The 15,553-nt window shown below is 43.6% G+C and overlaps 1 protein-coding gene across 2 annotated transcripts in view; it reads left to right on the top strand.

Annotated features, from left to right (window-relative positions):
• The window catches only part of LOC147733566 (aminopeptidase Ey-like), a 259,251-nt gene that overhangs the window by 71,492 nt on the left and 172,206 nt on the right, over positions 1 to 15,553 (top strand). For both annotated transcript variants that reach the window (XM_086958152.1, XM_086958153.1), the window contains exons 2-4: positions 64 to 206; positions 9,286 to 9,422; positions 9,530 to 9,662. In XM_086958152.1, the coding sequence (XP_086814278.1) occupies positions 64 to 206; positions 9,286 to 9,422; positions 9,530 to 9,662 (413 nt within the window). The remainder of the gene's footprint in view (positions 1 to 63; positions 207 to 9,285; positions 9,423 to 9,529; positions 9,663 to 15,553) is intronic.

The following is a 15,553-nucleotide window of genomic DNA, read 5'->3' as shown; positions in this document are numbered from 1 at the left end:
TGCCTATCGCAGTGAGCTTCCTGTTACAAGTTGATAGTTGATACACTCATATTTGTATTTCAGGGTCATTGCCACAACACAGATGCAGGCACCGGACGCAAGAAAGGCTTTCCCTTGTTTTGATGAACCAGCCATGAAGGCCACATTCAACATCACTCTGATCTACAAGCCAAACTTTGTGGCGCTGTCAAACATGCCGAATATCAGTAAGTGGGTCGCTCTTATATGAACTGTATCTAGTTTACTAACAATTGTGCACTGTTTTATAACTATTGATGACAAACCTCCGAAAGGTTAACGTTACTGAGTTGCCCAATTCTCACTTGACATACAGGCGACCCATCTTCGAAACGCTGTTTCATTCAGATGCATCAGACAGGAAACCTTTCCATGAGCACAAATGGATGTCGGTATCTCAAGACATCCTGCTGCTATGTATAATGATATTATACAATAATCACAAGCAATTATAAATACATATAGGAAAACGTAGATACTAGGCGCTACATTGTAATTGAGCTAGCCGGTGCCAGAGGGCTGACATTCTGAATCTGATATCTGTCAGATGGATGCAGTGCTTCGATGAAATAGCACATTCAGACTGTGTACCTTCTCTAGTTAATTAAACAACTGTACAGGTCATACAACAGTATGTGTTTTGTTGACTATGCTGGCATCCTATTTAGGAAGGACGTCTTCAAGAGGATACCTCCGTTTATATTATAAAAACACGGGGAAAGAAGAATTAAATGACCATTGCCACATAAATGTTTGCACATTATTCCGGTATCACTAATTGAGCCAGTCTCTCACCTTCTTTTTCCGGCATGGAAATGTAAATTACTGAGGCCTGGGCTAGGCTTACCCACACTTACTTTAATCAATTAATCACTGCCCAATACGATTATATGAACAAGCAAATAAAAAGTGATGCAAATGCTATGTTCAGAAAAGCTAGATATTTGAATAGTTAATGGTGGTAGTGGGCCTTGCCAGGGCAATACTTGGGTCTCTCTATTATCTTACTTTTATTTGAAAGACACGAATTTCCAGATATCAAGAAACTCCAAACAAGCATTGGCAAAGCAATTAGGTCTGGCTTTCAAATGTTGAACAATCTGTGTTATTGCTTTGCTGTATAGGCCTGTGCTCATCAGAACAGTATGAAGCGTTTTCATCATCAGAATGGGCTCATTCACAGCATTGGCCATTTGGCAACAGCAAAAAAACATTTTGGTATGTATCAAACAAAACTGCGATTTGGTAGCACGTTACCGAATCACTATTTGGTTTGTACCAAATACCAATTGGGTATTTGACAGGGGTGTCCACGTCCCTTCCAAATACCAAATCGGAATGGTATGTATTAATGATTTGCAGCCGAATTTCAGTGACTATACTACAATGCATTGACCTTCCACAACACAGCTACCTCTCAACCGCTCGTTGATTTTCGGCTTGACCATGACCCTATACAGTGCTCTGCTGCCTTTCGGCTAGGTTCACACTGTAGAAATACTGTATGCACACATAGTACCTGTTGACTAGACATGCACGATCTGCATCTTTCCTCTTCCTGGCCAGCAGAACTAAACGAATGAGGCCTGAGGTTTATGAGTCGTTGTTAAGGCCATTCGTTGTTAAAAAATTGTTGTTCAGTCTGTTTCCCTTCAAACACACTTTCTGTATGGTAAAGGATGTGAACGCTTTGAGGAAAAGTGTCAGGACTGGCAGGAGTCTGCCCCCTTCCCTGCACAGCAGACTTTTACTTTGCAAGCTTAAAGGAAGTCCTCCTAATGTGAAATTATTGCGTTTTATAAGTATTTCAAATGATGAAAGGGAGAGCTCATTCACACAGCGCATGAATTTATAGTTTTCACTATATATGTCGTTTTTAAAGATGGGATAAAAGTAGCTGGAGACCAGTGGTAAAGACATGTTAGGTGAGAAAAATGCAAAGACAGCTTAATGTAACTTTCACATCTTCCTCAATGCACTAATGTCCGTAATATATCTTATATGACAGTGTAACAAATCTGTCTTTTATGCAGCATCACCCCAGATTTTTCACTTTATTTTGGACCCTATTTCTGCTGGCTTTAGGACTTTGTGGACTTTACCACTGCTAAACAACTTCCTCATTAACTCACATGCTGTAAATTAGAATTCTCTTGTTGGCCTAATTTACTTCCCTATATTTCTATGATATATAGGGGGTCATTATGATGGCGGATTTCCCGTATACTCCGGGCCGGCGGAAGCCACCGCCGGCCCGGAGGATGCGGGAAATCCACCGAGGAGGCTTGAAAGACCCACCGCCAAATTAGGATGGCTGGTGGGTCTCACAATCTGTCCTCCGCTTTTCCGCCGTGGTCGGAAGGCGACCACGGCGGAAAAGCATTAACATGGCTGGCGGGTTCTATCAGACACCGCCACCCATATTAGGATGGTGAACAAAGTATGCTTTTCCACTGCGGCTTTTCCGCCATTGAAAAGCATACGGAGCTTCACTTCTGGGGCCCGTTGCGGGCCCCCTGGGTGAAGGGGGTGTGGGGGGTGCACATGGGGGGTACCTTTGGTACCCCCCTGCATTAGTATGCAGGAATCGGCAGGCACCGCGCGGTGCCTGCCGCTTTCTGCATACCAATGCAATGTATGCATTTTTAACATTGCGGCGGGTGCAGCTTGAAGCCGCACCCGCCGCAATGTTAAACATAGAGGATGTGACCGCCAGGGTGGCGGTCACATCCTAATAGCACAGGAGGGAACTCCGCAGGCCATGCGGAGGTTCCCTCCTACTCAGGGGTCGCGGACGGACGCACGTCCGTCCGCGATCCTAATCAGCCCCTAAGTGCGTTAAGTTTATCTACTGCATGGAAAGTTAAATACCATATGTGGGTTACAATGGATATTCACATCACATTCATATATGGCCAAAACACATTTTGTAAAGAGCACCACTGGGCTTTGGCATGGCTGTTTAAATGCACTGAAGTGACACATGTCAGGAAAAAATGCCATTTCCATGTTAGAAATGCCTATTTTATTTTGTCAAAAGTCCCAGGAAAGTGTGCCTTGTAAGCCCACAAGGCAGCGTGCTGATATATAATTTACTATGTAGACCAGATTAGACATTTCCCTAACAGGACCAGGTGGTTTTCACATATTTATTTTTAGGAAATGGCTAGAAAAATGTAGCTTTGTAAAAATGTACTTTCTGCTACCAGCGCCAGAAAGGGCTCAAAACCAGTTCTGCCGTTCATCACACCGCCAGGGCTTCAATACACATTCTTGACTAAGAGAGTTAATGACTCTTGCTAAATGGACAGTGATGTGCCTCTGAGCTCTTAAAAAGGCTAACAGGTAAACTGGTGACCACTTATGGTGTATTAGGTATTTGGGAGCGAACAGGAATAAACAGGAGCTTTAGGACTACCTCTTTTAACTTGGAGTTAACAAGGAGGACTTCCCATAGTCACCCCTAGGAGCCCCCCTTCCCCATATAGTCAATCATCATTTGGCCTCTGAAAATATATCTTTTTTACTTATAGTTATGGATTCCAGTATCACAAGGTAGGGTTTAATAATCCATTCCATCCACTGAACAGTTAGCACAAAGAAACACTGTCGATTGAGTATTTTATGAATGCATGCCCATACCAATCTTCAACTTTTGTTAGTCATTTTGTATTTGATGTTTCACAGAATGCATTGGATCTAATATGAGTATTTTGTAAAATGTGCCTCAGTCTGGGAAATTGATGAATGGTTCAATGTTTCCTGAGGGGTTCTTTGCTATAATAAATACATGAGCGAGTCATTACTTCTATTGTTTGGCGTGTCTTCTTTGGTAAGTGGAGATCCTGATGGAGTAGGGCAGGTTGGGTAAAGCCTAATGGAGTGGGGCGAGGAATGGCGGATGAGGTAATTTCTAGATTATTTATTGGTAATCCTAATTATTCTGATTCTTCCCTTCTTATCCAGGATCTAAAGTCAGACAACCCACCCATCTTTTTTGATGGCATGAGAATAAACAGAATATGGTTAGGAGGGTAGTTGGCCAAGTGAGAGAAGGATTGGAAAGAAATAGAAGACTCCTCAGGGAAGGGTGCTAAATTGGGATGAGGCCTTTTGAACTCTAGACGTAACTACATGGATGTGGAACAGAGAATCGGAGTAATGAATATTACCAGTAAGTAATCAAGGTATTACTGAGAAACTGTGGACCTGGCAGAAGGTCTGTAGTCTGAAATGGAAGAGCTGCTGTGTGGCTAATAACACACGAGGAAATACTTACTCAAAAGACCATTACGTGATTTTCATAATACTTGTAACTCTTCACCTACATGACAGTGTCTTGAAGATCGAACGCTGCTGTAATAGGCAAATGATTTGTCTTCAAGAAAATGTTCTAAGCATTCCAGTAACTGTTTAGTCTACATTCATATTGTGTACGTTTCAAAACTCCGGCAGCAATATTTTCATCCATGTTAGCTAGAAGTCATTGTTTTTTGGTGAAATCTACAAATGTTGCAAATATGTGACAAATACAATAAATTCATGATTACGTGATACACACTGCAGTCACAGAATCGCATACATCCTCTGGCCTTCACCGTTGTCTATTTTATCAACAATGTATTCATGATGGATAAACTTAAGCTTTCTAATTTCAACAAGGGCTCATTATTAGCTGCACATTGAAGAAAGCAGCATTTTCAAGTTAATTAAAAATAAATATTTAACATAAATAATGTTTAATGGGTAGCGTTAATATAGTCCTATATTACCATCTTGGGGTTCCGGGGATATTTACAAACCCCTCGAACTTCGGCCTCAAGGTTTTTGATGTCACCATAATCCCTCGCATACCCGTGTAATATAGTCCTGATTTGCCATCTTGGGTCTCTGTTGACATTTATAACCACTTTGCCTTTGGCTTCGTGCTAATGATGTCACCAGAACCCCATGGCTACCCACTATGTATTGTGTGTGTTATTGAATTTGAGAAATAAAGTTTTTCAAATAAACCCATTTAGGGGCAGATTTACAAGAAACAAACACAGCGTGATGCCGCACATCATGTTGCTGCCTCGCGCTGCGTTAGTTTCGAAGCACGGATCCGGCATATTTACAACAATAGGTTACATCTCTGTGCTTCCCCCTGCGCTGGCACACAAACTGCTGCCATGCGCCGGTGCAGGCACCCTTGCACCATGGTGCAAGGATGTCTGCGTCGTGGGGAGATTGTTTTTATGCAGGAAGGGGTGCCTCCATGCATAACACAATCGATTGAGTTAGTCAGTCAAAAATCTTTATTTCGATTAGTTAAAATCATAAAAGAAGCAGCAATACATACATACATTGTACATAAAATAGATAAAAATATATATCGTATACCGTATCAAAAGCTTTATTCGAGGATTAGACTCATAAAAGCACAAACATACATTTGAAATACATCGTTAAAAAATTGTTTCCTCATTAAATACAGTAATTTTGCGAAAAAATATGCAGACATAGACAATTGATCAGAGCAAAAAAAGAAATATAAAACTTTGGTACATAATTACACAGATGCCAGAAAGGATACCCCAATCAGTGTACTCTAGGGAAGAGCCCTCCGTCTAATAGGCCATGCCCACCCCAGATACTTAGCTGTTGCTACTACTACAGGCATATGGGTGGAAGTACAAATGATTCGTAAGGCCTCGACACCCCTGGATGTCCCTAGATTTTTACAAACAGGGACTAACCAGACTTTTCTCGGGTGGCATAAGCTTTGCAAGAGAATAAGAAGTGGCCTATACTTTCATTTGATGCACCACAAGCTGGACAATATAAGGTGGAGGAACTCCTCCACCTACCTGTCAGTGATCTCAATGGAAGAGCACCTGATCTTAACTGAAAGAAAAGCTTCCTGTCCCCAGGATTGGTTATGCTGTCCCAATAAGGTTCCAAGACTGGATACAGTTTAGCTACCACAAAACGCCCCGTCATGGGGTCAGATTTAGTTTTGTTCCAAACTCTTTCAGCAACTCGATCCCAATATAGATCTTTAATCGCTTTTTTGCTTGGAAAGAGTTCCCCGGTTGGATTATCCCATAAATTTGAGAGACCAAGATCGCCTAAAGAAAACCTAAGATTTTTTAGCCAAACTATCCTATGAAAGATATCAGCGTTTATTATGGCTAAAAACCCCTCTGCATAGTGCCGGATCTCCGGGGTAGTCCATAGGCGTCTCCAATAGAGAATCAGGCGCAACCTCACTAGGTCACTAACTGCTCTTCTCCCCAGGTCAAGACCAAGGGGAATCAGTGAGGTACTCTGCGGGAGTCCTGTAATTCCCCTTAAAAACCTGTTCTCAGAGGTCTGCAAGGGGAGGAGCTTCCCAAAACCCCACAGCTCTGCCCCATAGAGAGCAGACCCAAGAGCCTTAGCATCATATACTGCCAAAACGGGTTTTATTGGTTTAGACTTAGATTTTTTTGTGTTCCACCCGAAGTGCCCCCGAGATCTGTTGGTGCCTCAAGACCGCCATTTCTATGTGCTTGGACCATCTCAAATCATTTGTTATCTGTGTCCCAAGACAGGTAAATACAGTAACCACCTCTAACAGTTGTTCAAGAATATTTTTGGCCTGGGTCTACGTTTTGGTGCAAAGGCCATCAGCTTAGTCTTACCCACATTGACTTCCAGGCCGTGCTCCCCGCAAAAAGAGTAAAAAATATTCAAAGCTCGCTGCAGACTGCCTGGAGTTTTGGATAGAATTAGCGTATTGTCGGCGAACATCAGGATCGGAACCCTGAGGCCCGCCAACGATGGCGCATCTACACTGGCGTCCAGCATTCGAGCCACTATCCCATTTATGAATAATGAGAAAAGCAGGGGAGCCAATGCGCACCCCAAGCGCACTCCGCGTTCAACCGGGAAGTCAACAGAGGATTCACCATGCATGCCCCATTGTATTTTGGCGAAGTTGCACTCATGCAACCTCATATATATATATATACAAGTAAATAAAAAGGCATATATTTACAGACATTCATGTATATACACTACTTATGATTCATAATTCGTACAAACAGTTGATTTCCTCTTCCAAAGTGTGCTGTAGAATGAAGTACCCATTGAAAGAGGAAAAAAACAATGAGAAATTAAAGACTGTCTCAGTGTTGCACAGCACTACACCACCCCTATGGTGGCGTAGCATTCTGATGCATTTCCAGATTTACGATTGCTCGTAAATCTGGAAATGTATCAGTGGACATGGGTGTTATGTGGGAACACCCACTGCAACAGAAATGTCACGCCCCTAACAAGCAAAGTGTTGTGTGAAAAGGGGTGATATTTACAAGCACAGGTAAAGTCACGCAGGTTGTTTTATGTGTGCTTGTAAGTAACACTCAGCAGGTTGCGACGCCAGTGTGCCACCCATCGTGACGCATCGGTGGCGCAAGAGGCTTGTAAATCTGCCCTCAGTTTTTATCTATAATGTATAAATGTCCATTACCAAAGTATTTATCATTTATATTATTTTTATCAGCTATTTGACAGTGCTGCACACAATGCATGGCAGTTGCTTACCAGACAGTCAATCTGGTCTGTTTGCCTGTATTCATTCCCATCTCTTAGATTCAGACATTTCTTGAACTTTCTATCAGTTGCCCTTTGGCCCTTGCATTGTGAGAGATTTGCATTAAATATAACCAATAAACAAATGTATGAAAGTGCTCCCCTTGCACAGAGACTTGATACACAATCCAGGCATCCAGTTTAGCACATTTCCTTCATGCTAACTTTGCCGCTTTGGAGGACGTTGCTGAATATACTCTGCATTCAGCTCAAAGGTGTAATAAAGCATATAACTCTTAATTGTGGACCTCATGCACACAAGCAACTGTAGTGCACAATAAGCACCAACAGAAACTATACTATTGTGCTAGAGACAGGCACTACCAGGTGAACCGGTCGCTAGGATACCTGTCCCTGTCCCATGATTAAAGCGACCTCCAGAGGTCTGAAGAACCCTTGCCCTCCCTCTATGACAGAAGCTGCTCTGAAGTTTGCTGCTAGTGTTTAATGGAAAGGGTTGACTACATCCCAAAGTCTAACTTAAGTCAGACTGTTAGGAGGTAAAGTAGCAAAAAAGATAAAAACTAATTGTGTTACACGAATAGGAATGTCAAGGGGAATATAACTAAAACAATACGAGAAGTAAGATCAAAAACGTTTACGATGATGTTTACTATCACAGTAAGCATGGGCGAATTTTGCGAATCTCGCGTTCGCGAATTTTGCGGATTTGCGAACTCGCAATCCGCAAAATCCGCGAATTTCCGCGAATTTGCGGATTTTTTTTTTGTGTTCGCCCGTGTTTCTGCCAGTTCGCGAGGGTTTTTACAATTTCGCAATTTGCGAACTTACCTGTCGGGTCGCAAGTTTTGCGAACTTGTTGTTTCTACGTGTCCAGCCTGTTTGGGACACTCTTCTTCATCACTGCCACTCTCTGTCACCACTGCCACTCTCTGACTACTCATGCCACCCTCTGGCCCACCCATGCCACCCTCTGTTTCATCACCACACCCTCTGGTTGTCCAGTGTACATTATTTTCGGCGAAGCAAAGCACACCTTCCCTGCCTCAAGTGACCTGAATTAATTTGGGGCTGATTAATGTGTCACAGAATATTTTTTTAGCTGGCACCTGCTTCCTTAGTGCACCCTGATTAGTGATCTTTTGCACTTGCTAAGTGCTTTCATTGTTGCAAAATTAGTTACAACACCTGCCCTGCCCCAACTGACAATAATGAATTAGGGGCTGATTAATGGATTTTAACTTCCAGCCTGGCTCCTGCTTGTCTCCCTTAGCTGTAATTCAGGACCTTTGTGGCATATGTGTAACTATTCTGAGGTTCAGAGCAGGGTCACATAATAGTTGCAACTGGCAACTGAACTCTGGAGGGGCCCCTCAGGAAGCACTACAGGAAATGGCTACTAATGATGAGCCTGAACTTTTGAACCTGGTAAGTAGTTTCAGTTTTGCTAAGATCGTATTTCTGCAATTTAGCACTTATTCGCGGGGCGCGAAGTTGTACTGGGAAGCCGCGAACTCACGCGAACAGTGCGAGCAGTGCGAGCAAAATCCGCTGCTCGCGGATTTGCGGATTTTGCGGGAGATTTGCGAATCTCGCGGATTGCGAATTTCCCGAAAATCCGCAAAATCCGCGAGCGAAGCGGATTTTCCGCCCATGCTTATATCACAGTCTCTATTAATGTTCTTATAGGCACAACAACAATTCAGGAAGAAGGGTCAACATGGAGCGTGACCAAGTTTGCAGAAACTCCAAAGATGTCCACCTACCTCCTGGCCTTTATCGTGTGTGATTTTGATTACACTGAGAAAGCAGACCCTGGTCAAAAGGTAAATGGAGTTTCATGTGAAAACCCCTATTTTCTTCCTAATTATGACCTTTATGAAACCAATGGTCCAAGATAACCCATCCATTAACATGTGTCAATCTCATGTAGTTTCAGGTCCGGATTTATGGTCGTGAGAAAGCAATTAAAGAAAATCAAGGAGAATATGCCTTAAATAAAACAGGACCAATTCTAGAATTCTTTGAGAGCTATTACAATGTGCCCTACCCCTTGCCAAAGTCAGGTGAGCAGATATTGCATGCATCTCATTTAGTGAAACTGCAATCATTTAGTGTGTTTGAAAAGGAGATAAAACACCAATAAGACTAAATGCAGAAATTGAAATCTATAACTCTTGAGAATTATACAAGTCACAACATTGTCTGTTGCAGTGATATTATCAATGATGTTATAGAAGATGCTATAAGTGATATAATATGTGGGATAATTAGCAGAGCATGGAAGGGTGTGAGTCATAGTTACCTTAGGGAACACGCTATAGTTTCTTGATGTAATTCTAAATATAAGTTCTGAATTTAAATGGTTTTATGTGTGTAAATTTTAAACAAAACTATAACATCCCTGTAACCATTGGTTTTTCTGCAAATTTTTACACCTTTTTTTAATGCAGTGGGGGGCTTTGGACACAACGTCCTAACCAGGGCGTTTTCGGTCCCGGGGACCCCAACCCCTGGGGCCCACCTCTTTTTTGGTGCTCCTCTCCAGGCTGTAGTTTGGCCCAGGAAAAACCCTTCTGCCAGGGCCTGGCCTTAATATAAATGAGGACGCAGTAATGTACCCCGCTCCACTGGCCAATTTCTCGCCCCGGGGATCCCATCTCTCAGGGCTTGGCCATATGTATGAGGGGGAGGGGACACAAAACCTCCCCCTGGGAGATTATTGGCACCAGAGGCCCCATCCCCAGGGGTTCATTCAGTATATGGTGAGTGCCCTGTAGTCCACTCAGGGCACCCACTACATGTTCAAAGGGCGGGGGGCATGCAGCATCCTCCTCTCAAGTCCAATACTGGGCTGAGTTCAGCCAAGGTGAGCCCATCTCCCGGAGATCTCACAGTTACTGCAAGTGCTGGAGCAATTGTTTCATCTGTTTCCCTGTCCACTTCACAACAGGCAGAGAAAGAGATGAAAAGTCCACCCTGAGCAGACAAGAGCATTTTACAACCTCCCGCCCAGTAGGAACAGACTCTGTGTTTGTTATTGCTTGGCAGGAACTTTAAAATTGCTCTCACCAAGTGAGAGCAAACATGTTATGTCCTGGGGGTGAGCACCCCAGGACATAAAAGGAGCCTGGACTTTGGGTCCCCAGGGGCATGCGTGGCTCCAGGAGGGGAGCCTTGTGGCCCTCCTCCCTTTCTTAGGCCCTCCTCCCTTTCCTACCCACAGTCAGGGATGGGCCCCTAGGGACTGAGCGCAGCCCAGGAAGGGGAGCCCTGAAACCCCCCTTTCTCATTTATTTCAAGGGTGGGCTCTGGGGATGAGGTCACGGGGGCTTAAAGCATCCCAGAGCGGTCCTGTGGCCCTCCTCAGCCATGTCATGGAGGTTAGGGTCCATAGGGTCGAATTTCGCCCCAATCCCTTATTCTTATTTGGCCAGGCTCTGGGTTGTGTGGTCCCTGGGTCCATAGTCTGTTGTCTCCCCGTTTATTAAGTTGGCCAACCCCCAGAGCATGTCCTTATTATAAATGGGGATAGTGGAAAGCACCCCGCTCCAGGGCCGATTTCAGACCCCTGGAACTCTCGGCGATTGGCCATATGTATAAGGGGTAGGGCACACAACATTTTGGGACCCCCTTTTTGTAGACCCCTGATTGATGAATCACCCCGAAATGTTCCAAACAGCTGCTGAAGAAATTGGCCTACTAGTTTTGAAACTTTGGTGAACATTTGATAAATGGTTCAAAGTAATTAGCAAAACAAAAATGCTCATCTATGGACATTAGGTGCTAAATATAACTACCACTATAGACCACCAGTAGGCTTTATACATACATATATTCGAAATACTTCCAGTATTCCATGCGAAAGAAATCCAGGACTCTCAAAGGTGATGTTTTTAAGTTTATTAGAGGCAAGGGACATGCAAGGGAATGCCTCACCAACGCATTTAGCTAAAAAGCTTGATCACAGTATATATATGTATATACAAAATAACACCACAGTCCTTCTGGACTACAGAGAACCCTTGGAGAGTGGCTCGCACGCGGGCAGATCAGGCCGGCTCAATTAATCGTTTCACTGATTTCACTATTCGCACGCTCTCAGTTAAGGAAGACTGTGCAAATCAAAGTAACTGCTGTTTAATCACAAAGCGTTTCTCCTGGACAACACGTGATCAAGCCTGTTGTCCAGGCTAAACGCGATGTGATTAAACAGCAGATACTTTGATTTGCACAGAGTCTTCCTTAACTTAGAGCACGTGATGAGTTAAATCGTTGAAAGGATTATATATATTACCTACAGGCGGTTGTCAGTAGGTAGTTATAGTTAGGACTTAGTTACCATAGGAAAATTGCAACATTCTATTCCAAATAACTTTGGCTTCAATTGACGAATCTTCGCAAATTTTTTAAACTTATGGCCCGCTTCGGGCCACTCCTATCTTGAAATTTTTGGTAGTGATTCAGCAAGCGGGGGCGAGAGAAAAGGGGGTCCCAAAACATGTTTTCTCCATGCAATTTTCCATAGGAAACTTTAGACACAGCTATAGCCCGAACTGCTGAACGGAATTACACCAAATTTGGCCAAAATGTAGCCCTTGGTTCAGAAAGAGCCCTTTTTGTTAAATGGTGTAAATCCATTCAGTAGTTTTTCAAATATTAATGGAAAAATAAATATATATATCTGGGCAGAGCCTAACCACACATCTCATTGTGAGATCTGATTGGCAGCCATCTTGGGACCATTATACAAGATAGCACCTCATTAAAAAGCATTGCAGTTAATAGAAGGTTTTAAGACTTTAGTTACATTATAAATCTTTTGTTGATGCTACCATACTCATTTTAGGAATTGTAGTTTGTTTTAAGGTGATTTTACATTTGAAAACGCCTTCTGCTGGGATATCATAAATCATGTTTGAGAGAAAACTATTTTCTTAAGCTTTTCCAACAGAGGTTTGGAAGGTGATCTATAAGCTAAACTGAGAGCATATTTTCAGTAAATTCACATTATCTTTCTCAGTCATGTGAGAATGAAGTCTGACATTCTCAGTAAAACATGTACATCCAACAAGGGCAGAGATGTCAGTTTATTCCTTTGTGTTCTACTGCAGCTTCCCAGAGTGTTCTAAAAAACAACTAGAGCACTGATAGTGCTACTTATGACAAACTTATTGCACACCTGCAGCCATCTTGATTGGAATAAAGTACTAACTCTTAAAACATTTAATTTAAAATGGAAAAAAAGTGGGGGTTCATTTTTCCATAGAAAGTATGATTAGTGCCGCAGAAAGAAAAATTAGGGCACATTTTGACTTCTCAAATCCTCTCCTATTTTATTAAAAATTCTGACTCGCAGACTGAAACATGCACTTTCAATACCAGCAGCAGACTTCCCTGGTGAGCAGGAGCTTTTCTACAGTGATCTAATGAGCAACTAGAGTGCTAACATTTATAATTTATGGCAAATGTGTGACATATCTGAATACCTTCTTGATGGAATCAAAGTAAAAAACTGAAAACATTTACTACTGAGGAGACTGCAGTAAATGAGGAAATTAGGAAATTTCATAACAAATAATGCTCGCAAAATGGCCACCAGAGACCAAAGAGCCCAAAAGTAGCTCAAATATCACCCAGATGTAGCCCACATGTAGCCCACTGACAGAAGTGTGCAAAACACTTTTTATTTTTTGTGTTTTTGCAGTTTTATATAGTGCAGACTTTTCAGGTATTGGAGTGCTTTACATGAGCATTGGTTACATCAAACAAGAACAAATTCATTTTGGTTTTTATACATGGGGAGATTAAGTGATTTGACCAGAATCACAGAATGTCGAGCTGAAGCCGAAACTCCAACCTGGCCCCCCAGTTGCAAAATCTGCAGCCCTGGAAGTAACACCACATCCTCTCCCCTAAGTGCAACATTTAATCAAGTGGTCAACTGGATAAAAAACATAAAGATAACAAATATTTTAAAAGTGCTTTGTCGCTATTTGAAAACTCAGAAAATATGTCCTCAATTCGGTTTTTTAGAGCACTAACCATAGTTTTGATGCGAATAAGACCCTCTCATATATGTAATTTTTGAAATGCTCTAGGTATTACAGCTTTGATTACATCAGGATGACGTCAGGCGTTCCACACTTTTCTAATAAATATAGAATGTTAGCAATCTAGTTGTTCATTAGGATACTGTTGAGAGGCAGAGGCCAGGGACAAACTCTGAAAATTGAAGGCAGGTTGGAGGGTGCTGAGGCAACAATTTGACCACATTGGGCAGGCAGGAAGGGGAGTGGCAGCACAACAGACTATGGAGGGCAGTGGAAAGGAGGCAGGGGCAACAGGCCATTAATACAGGACTGACAAGAGAGGCTGTGGCAATATAATAGATCATTGTGGGCAGAAGGAAGAGGCAGTGGTAGTACAACCATACATGCCAACGGACCCGATTCAGCCAGGAAACGTCCAATGTTTTTGAGCCCAAATGGGCTTTATTTGATCTGTCCCCTGTCTACAATCTCGTCTTTTTCAATGTAAGTCAAAGGGGAAAATCAATACCCTAGTTTCTTTTCAAAATCTCCCTCTTACAAAGTTCAAAATATTAGCAAGTATGGTACATTGGATCATGGAAGGCAGGAGGAATTGGAGTAGGGACATGGATTTGGATAACAAAGAACAGGAGGGACATGGAAAGGTGCACCAAACTGACCCTACAGGGCAGGCATCAGGGTTTGCAGTAGCACAATACACCACACAGGGAGTGCGGCACAACAATCCATAGATAGCACTAGGGAGGGGACAGGACAATGCATATGGTCAACAGAGAACTGAGGGGAAAGAGGCAATGGTAGCTAACTGACCATAATGAACAGACAGGAGAGAAAACTGTAGCATAATGGACCATAAAGGGCAGGAGGGACGGATCAGGGGCCTTACAATGGAACAGATAAGCCAGGAGGAAGGGACTAGGGGTCTGCACATGGATACAGAGGACTGGGGGCAAGGGGGCAGGGCAGGAGCAGCAAGATGACCATGGAGGTCAGGCAGGATGGGCACTAGAAGCAAGACACATTATGAAGAGCAACTGTGAGACTATAATGGCATACACACAGACCATGGAGGAAAGGTGGGAGGGGGTCAGGGGCAGCTAGCTGACCACACAGAGGAGGTGGGAGGGGCCATGGCAGCACAGAAGACCAAGCATGGCAAGCGGAAGGGATAGTGGCAGCACAATGGCTATGATGGGCAAGAAGGAGGTTGCAGGGGCATGCACAAAGGACCATGGAGGATTGAAGAGAGGGTCAGGACCTGGGCGCACACAAGAGAGTTAAGGGAAAGGGGTCTCACAACAGACCACGCGGAGGAGGCAGGCAGGAGGAGAAGTTGCAGCACAACAGACCAGGGAGTGCAGAAGGGTGTGGCAGTAAAATGGACCATGGGGGACAGGAGGAAGGGGATAGGGGCATGGAATGTGGACAGGCAGGGTGGAGGTGGCAGGGAAAGGTTGCAGTCATCTGACAATGCTAGTCAGTTGGGAGGGGAGTGGCACCTCAACAGAACACTCAGAGTAGATAGGAGTGGCAGGCCCATGGAACAAGGTAAGCAAAAAGGATGGAGCAGGGGCATGCACACAGACATCAGAGGGCAGGGGGGAAGGAGAATAGGGGCAGCAAGCTAAGCACAGAGGCTAAGCAGGTTGTCGATGATGGGGCATAGAATTGGGCAATGGAGGGCAGGAGGAGTGGACTGATACATCATGCTAAATGGAGGGCAATGGAAATACATGAGACCATGCATGGCAGGAGGGAGGAGGCTAGTCCATGGATTGAGACAACAGAGGATAGGGAGGAGGTGGATGGGGCAGCAAGCTAACTGTTCAGAGAAGGTGGGAAGGCCAGTGGCAGAAAACCGGCCACACAGGCCTGTAATAACGGAGCAGGGACATGGACTTGGA

This window comes from Lissotriton vulgaris, chromosome 2_1 (assembly GCF_964263255.1).
Source record: "Lissotriton vulgaris chromosome 2_1, aLisVul1.2, whole genome shotgun sequence".
NCBI classification, from domain to species: Eukaryota; Metazoa; Chordata; class Amphibia; order Caudata; family Salamandridae; genus Lissotriton; species Lissotriton vulgaris.
Note: the sequence above shows the minus strand (reverse complement) of the source record. Positions and strands in the feature narration are given on the sequence as shown.